The sequence below is a fragment of the Cynocephalus volans genome, chromosome 3 (assembly GCF_027409185.1).
Source record: "Cynocephalus volans isolate mCynVol1 chromosome 3, mCynVol1.pri, whole genome shotgun sequence".
Lineage (NCBI taxonomy): Eukaryota > Metazoa > Chordata > Mammalia > Dermoptera > Cynocephalidae > Cynocephalus > Cynocephalus volans.
In genome coordinates, this window is record NC_084462.1 from 63490882 (window position 1) to 63508642 (window position 17761).

General features: G+C 37.0%; 1 protein-coding gene across 1 annotated transcript in view; it reads right to left on the reverse strand.

The window, feature by feature from the left end:
- Positions 1-387: 387 nt before the first annotated feature.
- The window catches only part of ETFA (electron transfer flavoprotein subunit alpha), a 101366-nt gene continuing 83992 nt past the window's right edge, over positions 388-17761 (reverse strand). The window contains exons 10-12 of the mRNA XM_063091042.1: positions 10700-10765; positions 7674-7754; positions 388-689 (exon numbers count right to left, since the gene is read on the reverse strand). Coding sequence (XP_062947112.1) covers positions 651-689; positions 7674-7754; positions 10700-10765 — 186 coding nt within the window. The 3' untranslated portion in view covers positions 388-650. The remainder of the gene's footprint in view (positions 690-7673; positions 7755-10699; positions 10766-17761) is intronic.

Consider the following 17761-nt stretch of genomic DNA (forward strand, 5'->3'; position numbering starts at 1 on the left):
CAAAACCTTAAAATGAAATGGAAAATCAAGTTTAACTTAAGCCAACTAAATACATCCAGCAGGGTCAGGTTCAAGTCAGGTCTACTTTTGTCACATTAGCTATGGTTTTCTGAAGACTGGAGTATGTTTAAGATAATATTCATGCTTTGTAGCCATGCTTTTTTAACTCTGAATTTGCCAGTTTAGTTCCCGTATCTATGAGATATGCCCTTCAACAATTAGATTAGTTTGATTAGCCTGGTGGTGAGAAGATTCACATCTACAATCTTACCTAAAACACAGAGCCCTCAATGAACAAAACAGGCAAAGAAAAAGCATTAAATGAATTCTTACTCCCTTTCTTCAATTTTCTCTCTTTCTTTACAAATCTAGGCATATTTCTGATAGTAGTTTTAAAGCTGTGGAAAGGCTTTATTATAGATTTTATTATAGAATTAGAAAATTTCAAAAAAAATTGTTTGGAATCACAAATAATTAAAAAGAAACATAATAATAGTCTCATAAAAAAGCATTCTCACATCTGTTACAATTTTTCACTCAAATTACAAAATGTAGCTCTCCATGATTTCCAGTGATGTTATACCAATGGATTTCTACGATTTCAGCTGAATACTTTGACACAGTTTTCCTTCTTAAAATATGATCATGATTCACTTTTTCTTCAACAGCTCAGTCATTTCAGGAACTACCTGCAAATGTTAAAAAGGAAGTAATTAAGCAACCTGAGCCTTCACTGTGATACGGTCACAGCTCCTTAAGCAGTACACGGAGGTCAAAAGAAACAATGCACATCACTGTCCAGGCACAGTGCCCCTCTCCCCATCCAGGAACTCCCTGCTTTCCTTTAGTCTCTCCTCCCACCCAGAGGGTTTGTAGAGGGAGACTAGAAAACCCTCTGAGGGAGAGACCACCCTGGACACAGGGCTGGCAGGGCCTAGAGTCCACTCACCACCTAGGAGCCTTTTTGACACAACCGCAAACTTCAAGAACACAACAAAAATAATAGGAAGTCCAATTTTTCTTGTCTAGGATGAGAGTAGCCCTACTTTTTACCTTCATGCTTTCCCCAGCATTCTTTCTACCCTTACTGCATTCTTGACTTTCCTTCAAAGTTCATACCAAAGTCTCTAGCTCAGTCATGACTCCTGTCAGCCTTGACAAGTACTTGTTTTCTTGTTGTTCATTCATTCACTCATCATTCATCTCAGAAACATTTCAGTTGCTTTCTCAGCACATGTTACTATCAGTTGGCACATAAAAATGAACTGCATACTGAACATTCAATATCATTGCTCTGTATTAAAATTAAGACCTTGTGCTAATGCAGTGGCTGGTCAGCACACACAGTAAGAAACCACAGCAAGGGAAACTTGGCTCCCATTTAAAAAGGATTAATTACTAATCCTTAGTCTTGGCAGTTCAGTGGCTGCAACTGGAGACTTCAGTGTGGAGCTGCTTTGTGACTTCCCGAACAACAGAGGAGAGCTACACATGGGGACTGCAGGGGAATGTCACACAGACATTCTGAAAACTAGCCCAGCCACTTGTGTGAAATATCAATTACCCAGTCTTCCAAGGGGCTGTCGGCTGCCCTAGCTCACAAAGATCCCAGCTGAACTCGCCACTGATGAATATAGCCTCTCAATTATTTAAGAGAGCTACATTTCCATTAGGTGGAAATAATGTGTTCGTACAAAATTTATTAAGGAAATTGTCGACATGTTGTTTCTTCCGAATGTCACTTTGTCTCCAGCCTATTAAAAGGTCCATGTTTACCACGGAGCCAGCAGGCATTCACTCAGGGGTGGCATTAAGTGCTGGCACTACTTCCTCCAGCTTTCCTCAGTGGAGAGACCATGAGCTCATGGTGGAGAGTGGCATGGATGACATGCTAACTGAGCCTCACATGGGACCTGTGTGTTTCATGAAAAATAGGCTAGAGCCCAACTTCTTTCCCCAGGAAGTGAAATGTTAATTTGGTTTAGAATATGCAATTTTTTAAAACTTTACAGAATGTCCCACCCACCCCACTCCCCATAAAAGGGTTGAGGGGACTTTCTCTCTCCATCATTTGTATCTTTTTTATTAGATCAACCTCAGACTATCCAAGCATACCACACAATGCTTTATTTAGGGAAAAGAAAATGCTAACTCAGGTTCACTGAGTGTCTGATGGCCTGAGAATACGGAAAGATTTGGATTCTTGTTTCTATTCTCTTTAAGATATTGCAAAGGCAACTCCCTACTCAGTAAGACCAAATAAGAGGGAACTTAAGTTTTTCAAAAAAGACAATCTACTGATGTAAATCACAATACAACTATGTTTCACTCATTTACTTAGTACTTCCTCTGGGCAGTACTAAGGGAGATAGACAAGGTCTCTATCACTTTGAGAATGACAGAGAAGTTCAGGCCTGATTACTACCCACAAGGAGTTCTGCCTCCTAGTTGTGGAGAACAGACAGAAGCCTATGAACTACTCAATCAGAAATGGGCTCATTTTATACTGGAATGTAGGGAGATAATAAGAATAGCATTAAGTGCTCTAAATTCAGGAGTTCTGATGAAGAAAATATCAGAGTGGATTAGGAAAATTCAGAACACCAACCCAGAGAAGAAAAGGATTCTGGGGAAAAAAAAAAGAAAAAAAAAAGAGGAGGCAGACAGAGATAAACACTGCAGGTTCCAGAGATGAAAAAGAGATTACAATGACATGAATAATTTTGCTGAGGAGAAGAGTAAAAGAAGGCTTAAAGAGATACGTAGGTATGCCAAGTCCACTCAATGGGGACAGGATGGTACCTTCAACAGATGGTGCTAGAACAAATTGATATCCACATACAACAGAATAAAGTTGGACCCCTACCTCATGCCATATTAAAAATTTTACTCAAATCAAAAACCTAAATATATGTGCTAAAACCATCAAACATTAAGAAGGAAACACAGGAGTGAAACTTTATGATCTTGGATTTGGCAATGGATTCTTAGATATGACACCAAAAGCACAAGCAACAAAAGAAAAAATACATAAGTTAGACTTCATCAAAATTAAGAACTTTTATGCATCAAAAAACATTATCAAGAAAGTGAAAGATAACCTATAGAATGGGAGAAAATATTTGGAAATCATATATCTGATAAGGGTTTAGTATCTAGAATATATAGAGAACTTCTAAAAGTCAACAAAAAAGACAACCCAACTACAAAATGGGCATAGAACTTGGATAGATACGTCTCCAAAGAAGACATAGAAATGGTCAATGATCATCTTTTCATGTGCTTATGTGCTTAACATCATTAGTCATTAGGAAACACAAATCAAAACCATTATGAGATACCACTTCATACTTACTAGCATGGCTATAATTAAAAACAGAAAATAACAAGTGTTGGTGCGGATGTGGAAAAACCGGAACATCTGTGCATGGCTGGTGGGAATGCAAAATAGGGCAGCCTCTAAGGAAAGCTGTTTGGAGGTTCTTCAAGAAGCAAAACATAGAATTACCATATGACCCAGCAATTCTGCCTCCCCTTAGGTATATAACAAAAGGAATCAAAAGCAGGTAGTTGAACAGAAACTTGTAGGTCTATGTTCACTATGTTGGGTTAGGCAAAAGTTTCTTAGATATGATACCTAAAGCACAAGTGACGAAAGAAAAAATGGATAAGCTAAACTTTATCAAAATTTAAGACTTTTATGCTGTAAACACTATCAAGAAAGTGAAAAGACAACCCACAGAATGGGAAGAAATGTCTGGAAATCATATATCTGATAAGGGACTTGTATCTAGAATATATAAATGACCCTTACAACTCAAGAACAAACAAACAAACAAAAAACAATGCAATTTTAAAATGGGCAAAGGATCTGAATAGACACTTCTCCAAAGAAAATGTACTAATGGCCAATAAGCACATGAAAAGATGTTCAACATCATTAGGCATCAGGGAAATGCAAATCAAAACCACGGTGATATAGCACTTCACACCCACTAGGATGGCTACAATCAAAGACAGATGAAAACAAGTGTTACAAGTTTATATAGAAATTGGAGTCCTCACACATCATGGGTGGGAATGGTGCAGCCACTCTGAAAACTGTCTGACAGTTCTTCAAAATATTAAATGAGAGTTATTATTTGACCCAGCAATTCCATTCTTAGGCATATATCCTAAAGAAATGAAAACATATGTCTGCCCAAAAACTTACACATGAATGTCCACAGCAGCATTATTCATTATAGCCAAAAAGTGGAAACAATTGAAATGTCCGTCAAATGATGAAGGATAAACAAAATGTGGCATATCCGTACAATAGATATTATTTGGCAAGGAAAAGAAATAAAGTACTGACACATGCTACAACACAGAGGAACACTGAAAACCTTATGCTAAGTGAAAGAAGCCAGCCAGAAAAGACCACATTACATGATTCCATTCATATGAAATGTCCAGGATTGGCAAATACACAGAGACAGAAAGTAGATTAGTGGTTGCCAGGAGCTGGGGGAAATGTACAGAATTTGAGGTAGTGCTAATGTGTATGGGGTTTCTTTTCAGTGTGATTAAAATGTTCTGGAATTAGATAGTAGTTGCATAACTCTGTGAATATAATTAAATCTACTCAATTGTACATTTTAAAAGAGTGAATTTTGAGATATGTGAAATACATCTCAGTAAAACTTACTTAAAAAAAAAAAACAGTCAGGTGATGCCCTATGCCTGGTTACTCTCACTCTGATTATAATATTTACCATATATTGAGCACCTACTATGTAACTGGGCCAAAGGAAGTACAAACAGGTAGGCTAATTTATCACGGACTGTACTAGGTACACTATAATCTCATTCAATCTTCACTACAAACTTTAAGGTAGGTTGTGTAATATTTATATTACTTATGAGTAAGCTGATGTTCAGAGAGATTAAATAACTTGGCCAAGATAATTTAACAAGTATGTGGCCAAGACAAATTTGAATTAATTCTCTAAATCACTGTCCCACATTATTTCTGTTATTTAAGGGAAAAAATTTATCTTTTCTAACTCCTAACTGTTCAAGTGTGAAGTGAAGCAATAAATATAGAGGATAAAATGTTAGGCATATACATTTTTCCTCTAGACATGGTTGAATTTGGTGAGCAAAATATCACCTAAGGAATTATTAGTCTAATAACTGTATATATTTGTTATAATTTAAAATTCTGACACAAAAATTTAGTCTAAAAAAAGTCCTTTTTGTCTAGCTAGTATTTGACTTATATTTTTAGATCTTAATCAAAACTAGGTAATACTAATTAATTCTCATTCATAATTTATGTAATTGTATTCTTAAATGTTGCATCTTTAAATATTCAATTTTTAAAAAATGGGTGGGCCTACAGAGGAGTGTATTCACCAGACCACCTTGTCTGCTCTTCTGTCAGAATTACAGTAACACTTATCTACAACACGCTCATTCTGATTTCAGCTGAGAAAACAATTTGATGGATACTGTCTAGGTTCCTAGACTATGTCAAAGGTGTGGTTCTTTTTGCTACAACTTATCCAAGGTACAGTGGTGAACTGCCTGGCTGTAGTACCTGACGATCTGGAAAGGCAGCGTGATGAGAGGGAGAACAGAGGCAGGATCCTGGCTTAGTTGTACCGATAACCTGCTAAGTGATTTCCCCAGATCATATCTCTCTGGGACAGACAACTTAAAAGGAAAGGACCTGGCTTGTGTTACTCATGAAGTAACAAATCTTCAACTAAAGAAATATTTTTAATATTTTCATAATCTTTAACTAGTTTTTCCCAAACTGTATTTTTAAAGACTGATTAACTTCTCTATCTTTATATTAATAAAAAACATACATAATTGTACTTCAGAACTCCTGAGCAGCATAAGACACTCATCTCTTTAATACAATTCTAGCTAAAAGCAAAAAACACGATGTCTTGGGTCCAGTCTCTTTATAATCAAAAGTGGGCTTCTTCAAACACCAGAAATAGCTTGTGAACCTGCTGGCAATCAGCTGACTGGATGATTTTTTTTTAGGTACCTTTCCTCTTCACTGTCTTAGGACTCTCTCTCAGTGAGATACCTCTTTGTGTTGACACACACACACTGTCATGCCTAACCTGGGAGCTGTGCCATTCCATCAATAATTGCTGCAAATAACTTCTATCCCACATAACTGCATTCATGCAGGTGGTCCATTGGAGGAACACCAAAAATTTCTAACTGTTTAACACCTCTTACTTTTATCATGTGAGCCCTCCATGTGAGTTGCACTACATAGTACACAGGCAGACAGAAAAACATACCTTAAACAAAATTACTTATAAATTTATTAAAATATTCTCTTGAGGAAAAATAAAAGGCATCTATAGTAGATGCCTATTTGCAAACATGAACATGGCTGGGATTCAGAAAGTTTTCATTTTGCTTTTAAGTAAAAGGAATGTTTGCCCCTCTATCCACACCTAATAATAAGAACTAAATACTTGCTACTTGAAGAAAGTTATTGTTGTACAGAGATACAAAAAATTTCTCTTTGACATACAAGCTCCCCCTCCCACCGGGACATCTTAGTGGCCAAATGACTGCCATTGCTGTTTGTTCTTACACAGCTGGGCCAGGGAACAGAAGTGGTTGACCTACCCGAACCCCAAATACCAGATACCGGGCCTCAAGGTCATTTGAAAGGTGGCCATATTCTCCCCAAAGCAAGATCTAGGCTCTTTAGGAGACTTCCTGAGGAGCAGTATGCCCTATGCTGAGCCAGAGCAACAGCCCTACGTGGTAAAAGCCATTACTGTGTAATCGCTGAGCAGTGGAAGGGTCCTTCTTCCATCTTTCACGAGCATGAACATATAATTAAGAGTAGAAATGTGCTCTCTAAGTGCACTCATTAGTTCATCTAGATCATATACAGGGCTGGTGAAGTCATGCTAATGGGCCCATCCTCTTGCTGGGGGGACCACCCCCGGCTCTGTTCTCAGGTGCAGCCTCTCTACCGAGGCCCACAGCCCCTCACTGTGGTTCTGTATGATGAATTCCTCACTCCAGCAAAGCCAGCTAAGGTTGGATGCTACTTTCAGAGTATCAATTCCAGCATGAGTGATTTCTGCACAAGGTAACCTAGAAGCCTGTGGGTGGGCCCAAGGGGACAAGAAGAGGCCAGACCTGCATGAGTTAGGACCTTTAAATGGGGCCAAATGAATATCAGGTGCTCTGCAATATCACTAAAGTAATTTTTCTCATGCAGAGGGCAAATACAGAGGTAGTGGGTAGGGTAGAAAGAATACTCAAAAGTATAGACTGTGAGGAGTGAAAATAAGTGTTCTCCTTACACTTGCTGTGTTAGAAAGACATTTAACCTTTAACACACTGAGCAGAGTTCTCTTGTTGAATCAGATAAGCGGGACTTGAGTGCCTGTTCTTCCCCTGAAAAGCTCTAGCATCCTCAGAAAATTCCTGAATGAGGGGGTTTGATGTTAATTTCTTTAGGGCACCTGGCAAATATGATTCTAAGTTATAATTACTTGAGTTACTTCAACCATGTATATAAACACAGACAGGCCACAAACGATGTTTTCTTTTAATAGCTTCATCCCTAACAAACCTTCTAAGAGGTTCTTGGATAACGATCTAGATATTAGCAATTTCCCTCAAGGCCAGCTTACCTTAAATAAATCTGCAACTATTCCATAATCTGCCACTTGGAAAATTGGAGCTTCTGGGTCTTTGTTAATAGCCACAATTGTCTGTGAAATAAAACAATAGTTTGCCTTTTATCAAGAAAACATACCACATAGATTGATGGTTCTATTTTAACTTCCCTTATAACATATTAATATTCTTAAAATGTCTACCAAATAAGATTAATTTGATGCATCTGGGCCAATATTGTAAATTTACTAGAAATTTCTGGGTTGGAATGTAATAAAATTATCTTCCACCCACCACTAGCCCATCTAAGTATTAAAAAGACTTTAAAATCATTATTTTTTTTAAAGTTCTTTTTTGACTTATAAAACAAATGTTTGATTTCAAATGAAAAAGTAACAAATCTATATCCCAACTCACAACTTTTGCAGATCAAACTATTTTGTCCTCCATATACTCCATTCTATTTGTTATTTTAAAATTGTTATCCTGGGTCTGTTCTGAGAATATATAAGTGAACCACCTTTCAGCCTGACATTAAAAGAGAACTTAAAAATAATTTTAAGTCCTTAAATATGCAGCAAATAATATGTAACCAGACAAGCAAATTACTATCTCTCTTATAAACACTACCAAACATTTCTCTTATCTCCTATAAAAATATTCTTAAATGTGAAAGGCTATGACAGTTTATTAACAGAATAAGGAGAAAGTCACTCAAAAGTATTATTTTATTAGCATCAGATTTATTTACATATTACAAATAGTTTAGTATCCACCACAGATGCTTCTACCACCACTGTAATTAAAGTAAAATTAGAGTTTTGACTCTAATATGATATTATTTTAAGAGACAGTAGATTATAATTCACATCTCTAAAAGTAAAATTGTTTCTAACTGCCTGTTACTGTATTTTGTGAAAACAGCTGGTATTAAAAAGCATATTAAGTATTTTTATGTAGTCTGACTTAAAATATAGGCTACACAACATTTGTGTAATTCCCTTAGAGAGGCTTCTCAAAGAGATGGGCAGGGTATGCCATAGCATCTGAGACTGGAGCACAGTGTAGTCCAGGTAACTGCCAAGCCAGAGAAACATGCCACTATATTAAGACACATGGTCAGAGATAATAAATGAGTTTCAAATATGAACCTCAAATCCAAAATCATGAAGATACACATTTTGAATCACAGGTGTTGATCTGCATTCAGTTGCTTCTCTTCTGGGAATGTGTAGCTGCTTCACAGCTATAAGCATTATTTAAATAATGATGGTTAATGATTCACCTGGAGGTCACCTAGTCAAGCATTTGACAGTTTAATCATCTGAAAGCTTTTTTGTTCCACTATATAAAAGTTATTTTTAAAGAAAGAACAGATAACTATGCACAAGGAAATTATGGTATTTAAGGGAAAAAATGTGCACTGGTTATAGTTTTTTGGATTACTAAAATAATATTCCTAAATTATCAACTGTAAATAACTACAACAGTCTTGCCTGCACCTAAGAGCTCTCTTAATAGCTCCTTATAAATTCAAGCTCTTCTTCTTTACAGAGTTTTTAAATGCACTGATTGTATTCAACCATATCATTATATATATAGTTCAAAAGTGCTTTTATTACACTGATTCATTTAATGTAACAATCAAATCTCCCATTCTTTCAACTATACCATGATGCTAATTAAAATTACAGCATATAGGCAATGTAACTGTCAGATTTAAACCATTCTAATATCCCATTTTAGAACTTAGCCAAAATTGCAACTAGAGATAATAAGTATTATTAAACAAATAAAAAAACAAATATTAATAAATATTTGTTGATTGGAATGAGAGATAATGTCTTAGCTGAAGTTTATTCTCATGGATTGTCCTCCAACACTGGTCTTCTTAACTGTTCCTGTTTGCTTTAGAGTATACTTTCTTCTAGTCTGCCTCTCTCACAATCTAGCTCTGTTGGCATGGAATGAGAATTTTCACCCAGATCTTCTTGGCAGGCAGAATCTTTTATTTTAGAGAAGCAGAATTCTAGATATGTCTGAACTGGCCTGGCTAAAAATATATTTTAAGGTAGTTTTTTGCTGTTATTTTAATGCAGCAATCACATTTTCCCCATTGGCACTGTTGTTTTCATAGCTCAGTAAAAAAATCTGCCATCCAACTGTGAAATGTGACTGGTTTTGGGCCAATTCATTTAGGGGCTACAAAGAGGTAGTGTATGCATTTCTTCAAGTTAGAAGTTAAGCCTGTTAAAAGTTTTATTATCTTTTATATCAAGCTTCCATCTGAATGGATAAATGCAGGCATGTCAGAGGCATCTCTGACTTCATGAAAGATAAGTTCATAATTCAAACTGTACATTGTTATGCATGAATTAATGTGTCATATTCTGAAATATATGTTCACAGAGTCATTACACAGGACTTCCAGATGCAGTCCAAGTAGCAAGTTAAAATCAACCGCTTCCTCTACACACTGCTTTTCTGACAATTATTAAGGTATAAAGATGAAGATGGCCTGATGCTCCAACCTGAAATGTGTCAATCATACTTTGGTAACAACCCGAGAAGGGGGACCCCTCTGACATTTGAAGATGAGACTGCTGGGGAGCCAGAGTGAAGCAGACAGAGAGAGAATCAGGGATCAGAACCTCATAAACTAGTTAGATGGTCAGAACCTCATCAAGTTATTTAAGCCTCATATTTTCTACCCATAGATTGTCAGAGCTGAAGGGGACATTAGCAACCAACATCCAACACCCACATTTGGCAGACAAAGAAACTGAGGTGCAGACAGAACATGTCACAGCAGTGGAGCTACAATTCAGGGGCCTCTTTCCACAACACAGAACTGCCTCTCCTACCAACAGTACATCTTCAGCAGTGAACAGCAGCTTATATTTCTTTCAGTTCTCAGAACTATGTTAATGTGAATGATTCGACTATATACACTGTAACTACATGGAAACATACAGTGAAACCCAAATTTTAAAATGTGAAAACTTTTCCTCTTAGCGTGATTATTGTTATGTGCAATTACCTTGCTGTCTTTCATCCCAGCTAAATGTTGGATGGCTCCAGATATTCCCACAGCAATATAAAGTTCCTGAAACAAGAGACCACATTATTAATATGTATTATACTTGTATTATACTCGTATAATACTCTCCAAAGTGTTTGCTCCTAGCAACTTAAGTCTTAGGCAAAAGAAATGTTAAATAGATGCAATATGTATTAAATTATGCTTTCCTTCTTCCCCAATCTTATTAATCCACAGTTCTTTTTCCTATGAATTCTTATAGTAGTGGTGGTATAACAATATGTAAATAATAAAGATTACTGACTATTTATTATGTGCCGGACACTTTGCTAAGCATTTTACATCAACTGTTCCAATCTCACAATTACCTGTGAGATAGCACTTTTCGTCTGTGGTACTCATTTGGATGCCACTGTTCAACTCATACATGCTGTACATACCTATTCACAACATACATACACACGGTATATTAACATATAAACACATATACTGAAACATATTAAAATAGATTTTGACTTAGTTGTTTGCCTTCTCACACAAAGGTATTTGTTAAAATGGTAATTAGGATATATTTATTAAACTTCATTTTTAGAAAAACCAGAAATACAAATCAGTGTCAAGAAGTTCTAAATACTTTCTCTCTCTCTCTCCACCTGAGTAAAGAATAACAAACTTGTTGAAGGCATGGGCTGAACCTTTGTATTTCCAGCACCTAACAAAAGGGCCCCCACACTGTAGTTTCTGAGTAAATGCTGATGATGATATCTGCACCTCTTCCTGCCTTTCTGCCTCCAATAATCACAAAGGGAATGACAACTGACTACTGTTCTGTCCCCTTATCTAAAATTTTTAAAGTGTTCATGTTTGAAAATTAAAACCCACTATCATCATGGAAAACTGATTTAGTAAGTGCTTAATTCAAAGAGCTTAGATGCTTCATTCTGTCTACTAGGTATAACTAATGAATGCTTCAACTTAAACCCTTTTCCCACATACAACTGAACAAACAAGTCCTAGCTTGGGGAGGAGGTACACCTACCTTGTAACCAGATTGACACTATGGTTTTGTCACAACTGACAAAGTCTCTCCTTAATATGAATAACATGGGGAAGGCATTAAAGGTGGCTCTGTCACATTTAGTTTTATAACACTGCAGATACTTCAAAGCCCATGATAGTGTCAGGTGGTCCCACCTTGTTTTTTGCACTGCTTGTGATCTAATTTAAGAACTACTTACTCCAAAATAAAAGAGCACTTCAACTGGGATCTGAGAATAATATGTACTCCCTCCTAATATTATAATTTTTCATAGCACCTAAGTGTATATGGTCACGTACAAGTCATTTGCTCTCTTGGGACCTCAGTTTCCCCAACAGTAAACAGACGAGGTATAGCCCCAGCATTGGTGCTTTTTAGAAAAGCTCCCCAAGATACTCGAATGTGCAGCCAGAGCTGAAAACTACTAGAATAGGTGATTCCTCAGGTCTTTTGCAACCTGAATCCTATAACTCTGTCCAGCATATTGGTGGTACATCTGGGCCTTGCCTTTAAAGGCATAAAGTCTCCAACAGCTTCCAAAGCAGGAGGATATCACTGTGTAACCTGGAAAAGAAGACAATCTAGTCCCTGAAGTGAGTTAATCACCTAAAAATAAGCTGGGCCTGTTTTCTGATTCAACTTGCTCAAAAGTTATCATCAAAAGCCTGGAGATAAGTGAGAGCAATTTGCCTTAAAGAGACTGTGTCTTGGGCGGGGGGGTGGGGCAGGGGGGAGAGATACTGCAGAAGGTAAAATGTCCAGGTGAAGATAAAAAGCAATTGCATGATCTGTGATTCGATCTTAACTGTATGGAGTGTGTTAATTACGACCAGACACAGTTGGACAATACAATAAGGCCTTTCCATTATACTGTCTCCTCAGACATGGACACTCACATGCATGATAAACAAGCTTCTTTTCTTTAAAAAAGCACCACTATTTTTCTATTTAAAATTTACAGGTAACTCCAATTGATAATTTTAAGGTCATTTCAGTTTATTCTGACTAGCATTTCATTCATAAAGAAACCTTCATTAAATTATCAAAATATCTTACGAAAGCTCACATTCAGGAAAACCAGGCCAACAAATTCTTATGTAAAGATTTTTAAAGCAAGTTATTTTGACAGACACAGAAACTGTCTCACTAACCACTCTTCTAGGTATATTCTCAAAGCACCGAAAAAGATTGAAAGTCCTGTAAAATAAGTCTTTCTGACATACATATCTACATTAAAATTCAACAGTCTTAAAAGCTCCATCTGCATCATAAAATGCTAATAAAATGTTGATTCATTATGGTAGTAAACATAAACACAATATAAAGGAAATTTACTTTAAACTCTTTGCCCACCCCCCCCAATGACCAAATGAATCCCATTGACTTTAACCATAAATGTCACTAAGGAAATAACAAGATTCTGGGCCAAAGCAAATCAAAGGCAGGTGTTCTGGGGCCACTTCTACCTTTCTGACCAGCATAAATCGTCCAAATGGGTCCACATGACTAACAGAACTTTATTTTACTATCTTGCAAACATGATTCTTTGAATAAATATAAAAGCATTGAAACAAAAGTCCGGAGCAAGTCCGAGAATTTTGGCTGCTGTTCTGAGGCTCTGATAGCTCTCTCAGGCAGGAAGAGAGGCTTTTTTTCTTCCTTTTTATAAAACATGTACAGGCAATTACACTAATATCCTAAGATGCTTCCTCATGGTTCAGAAAGCATTTCTGTATTTCAGTAATAATAATTAGTATGTACAAAACTCTCTACAGATGCTAATTTATGGGGCACTTCAGATACTGCTTCACAACATAACAAGGCAATCCCTGCCCTGAGGCACTTTCCTTCTAAATCAGATAGTAAGATAATTTGGAGAGAAAATGAGAGATGTTGGAGACAACAGCAATTAAGGGTTCAAAAAGAGGTGGGATTAAAGAAAAGAACAAACACAGAAGGAAGGAGCAATAGTACTGAACAGCCCTAGTGGCTTTAGCAAAGGTAGGGAATCTAGAAGAGAGAACAGATCAACACCCACATGTTTAGGAGCAGTTTGGGTTGGCTGGTAGCAGTTTGGTTGGTCATTCTGTGATGCAAGAATGGGGACTGCTGGAAAGAAGTAAAGCCACAGGTTGGGAAGAAGACCAGAAGTTATTCCAATATAGAGAGAAGGAACAGCACTTACCTTAATGTGGAATATACCAATATTTATAAAGCAAATGTATTTCACAGGGCCTAGCCTCCAAAGCCCTGCGGTTTCAGGTTTAGCCTAACTTCTTAAAAGTACATATAGAAATGTTAACCTTGCAAAAGACAGGAAATTTTCCCCAGGCGAAAGTCTCTGTTGTGAGATAAAGAATTGTAGCACAGCAAGGTTGCTGGCTCAAGGACAGACAAGTTACTGATTGATATGTAAAGATACTGGGAAATTGTGTAGGGAAAGAGAATGTCTGCTAAGATCAAGCTTTTGTTGGTGGATCAACTTAACCTTTTGCAAATTGCATTATGGAATGTCACATTACTTGTTACCAGCCTTTATTGTTAAACTATAATTGGTCATAACCCCACCTATGTTCTCTTCCTGTAACTTCCTTGTCTGGAGAATAAATGTGGGGCAAGAACCCCAATTCGTGGTTAATTTCCCAAAAGGAAGGAATGCCTCTCTCTTGAGGGTTCCAGGAAATTAACCCCTTCGGGGTCTCTCACTGCTCAGAAGAAATGGGCTTTGAGTAATCCTTTTGCGGCTCCGTCACCCAGGGGAAGAGAGGTGACAACTCCGTGTAAGGCAAAGCAACACCTTAACACAAATAAGTGCTGGCAGAGAAAGCATAAATCCCTTTTCCTTTGCCACACCTAAAAAACACTAGAGCTACGGACTCATCCAAAGAAACCACAGGCTGAGGTCTAAATTACTTTACAGTGGACTAAGAGGGAAACAGCAACAGGACTCAGAAACTGCTGCATCTGATGCAGTTTAACAGAGGTTTGCCGGAGGAGTATACTGCTGTAGTTAAGAATCTAGGCTGTACAGTCTCAATACCTGGATTCAAATCCCAGCTCTGTCACCTGATAGATGCATGGCCATAAGCAAGTTATTTAATCTCTATATGCCTCAGCTTACTCATCTAGAAAACAGGATTATAAGAATTCCTACTTCATAGAGTTACTGTTAAGGCTTCAGTTCCTAGCACAGCATCTGTTTTCCTAGGACACAATGGTGCACCACTCATGGGTTGAGGTTTGTTCAAATATTGATTCCCTCAGCTCACAGGGTGGCCAGGTGGGCTCCTAGGGTGGTCTCAGGATACCATGTACAGCTGAGCAGGCTGTACACTGAACAACTCTGGAGGGAGGCACCATTCATATCATAGTCACTAAAGATCTGCATTTTATTACAATAATTTTCCAACAGATGGCAGTAGAGTAACTTGAGAAAGGAGTACTTTATAATTCATATAAAACAGTCACATGGACTAGGAGAAGTGCTGGAGAGCCAGAATCCCCTGGGGTACAAATATAGTTTTCTAAGTATGCCATAACAGGAAAAAATTGAGTGGCGCTGGTTTACTGATTTTACTGTTGCTGATGTTGTTATATGTTATAGATAATACAAGTATAAAGATGACTATTTCTCTGTCTCCTGTCCTCAAGAAGCTCGAAGTCTAACAATACAGGCTAAGGCAAGGTCATAAAAATCTGTACTCCAATAAAGTAAAACCGCAAAGTAGCGTGACAGAGCTCTGGTCTCTCGTGCAGCCCCTCATTTCCTGTACCTGCCACACTGAGAAGCAGAAAGGCCTTTAGGAAAAGGAAGCAGATTAGGGAACGATATCTTTACTCTATGCCAAACAGGAGGTCACTTTTGCAGTCTATCCCATATATTCCTGCTCCCTTAGTCCTTCAGACACAACAAGCTTTTTAAAGCAGGTTTTAATAGCTCTAGCTTGATGACAAAACTGCATTCTAAAAAACAGGGGAAGACTGGATTGAAATCTTAATACTTTTGCAGAAATCCAACCAAGCTGTGGATTCAATATTTGGGTGGTTTCTAGTTTGGGGATATTGTGAATAAAGCTCCTAGGAACATTCGTGTACAGGTTTTTTTGTGAATATAAACAGTATTCTCTGGTGGGTGATTAGGTTTTAGCTGTTTTCTTCAGAAAATAAGAATGTACTAACATCACTCCTGCTTTACCCAAACTTTGTACAGGAAACCTGGAATTTTAGAGGTATTATCTAAGCCCTTCTTCTCCAGAGGAGTTAGTGCAGGAGTTAAGGGAAAGTGTCCCCCTACTTGCACATTGTGATTTCTGCCTAACACCATTGTTAAATCCAAAACAGAGATATTCAATATAAATATCTTGTAAGCCACATATTTAATTTTAAATTTTCTAGTAGCCATTTTAATGTAAAAAGAAACAAGTGAAACCAATTTTAACAATATAATCTCAATTCAGACTAACCACATTAGAGGTAACCAATAACTACATGTGGCTAAGTGGTTACCATGTTGAACAGCAGAAACACAAAATAATCATAGAACAAACTAAAGAAGAGTCTTTCATAAGCTCTACTAGGTACTGTGGGGCATGATCTGACAATAGATCTAGAGATGGAATGGCATTAGTCTTGTGTGTCTGTCTGTTTTGCTTGTATCAGCTCAGAACAAGACCATTTATAGGTTGTTTTAACTCAGTGAGACTGAACCGAAAAGGAAAGTCAGCAGTGTGGCAGAGCTGAAGACCAGCATTAGAGGCAGCAAGACTAAATAAAAGAGTAGCCAATAGAGAGAGTCACAATAGATGGTGAAAATCCATCAAATTTCAGGTAGTGTGGACCGCTACAGGAAAACCAAAAGCAGATGAAACTACTGGTTTAATACAGTAAGTTTATACTGTAAAGTGAAAAGCAACTCTCCAACTATCAAATTTTGTTCTCTAGTTAGTTATATTTTTGTCTTAAAACTCTGGAAGGACTGGAAAAAAATCTATCCTCAAAAAATTACAGTTCTCAAAAAGTACCTAAAATATCTGAGTCAAAAAAGTTAAAAAGGAAATTAAAAAATACTCAGAACAAAACACCAAAAAAGGCAGCGTATATCAGAACATGTGGGATACACCTAAAGTGATACTTAGAAAGATATTTATAACCCTATATGTATATTAGAAAACAAGGATGATAGAAGATTAGCAAACTAAGATCTCAACTCAAGAAAGCTGAAAATGAGAGAAAGTAAAGGAATCACTATTGTAACTAAATAAATAAGATGAGAGAGAGCTGGGTTCAGATCCTGACTCTCCCAACTTACCATCTGTATTCTTGGGCAATTTATTTAATCTCTCAAAGGCTCAATCTCCTCATGTGTAAAATGAGATAAGTATCTGCAGCTAATAGGATTGTTATGATGATTAAATAACAAAATGAATGTGAAGTGCTCAAAATATATTAGATATACTACAATGCTATGATTATTATTTCTAAAATTATCACTAAATCTTTAAACTAGAAGGCATTTTTAATGTGTTATACTTCTGAAAAGAACAGAAGACATCCAACTATCATATAAATTTCACTTTTTTTAAAAAGAGAGATTAAGTAATTTATTTATTTATTTATTTATTTATTTTTAAATTTTATTTTGTCGATATACATTGTGGCTGATTATTGTTGCCCATCACCAAAACCTCCCTCCCTCCTCCCTCCCCCCTACCCCCACCGATGTCCCCTCTATTTGCTTGTCGTGTCAACTTCAAGTAATTGTGGTTGTTATATCTTCCCCCCCACCCCAGTTTTTTGTGTGTGTGTGTGTGTGTGTGTGTGTGTGAATTTATATATTAATTTTTAGCTCCCACCAATAAGTGAGAACATGTGGTATTTCTCTTTCTGTGCCTGACTTGTTTTACTTAATATAATTCTCTCAAGGTCCATCCATGTTGTTGCAAATGGCAGTATTTCATTTCTTTTTATACCTGAGTAGTATTCCATTGTGTAGATGTACCACATTTTCCGTATCCACTCATCTG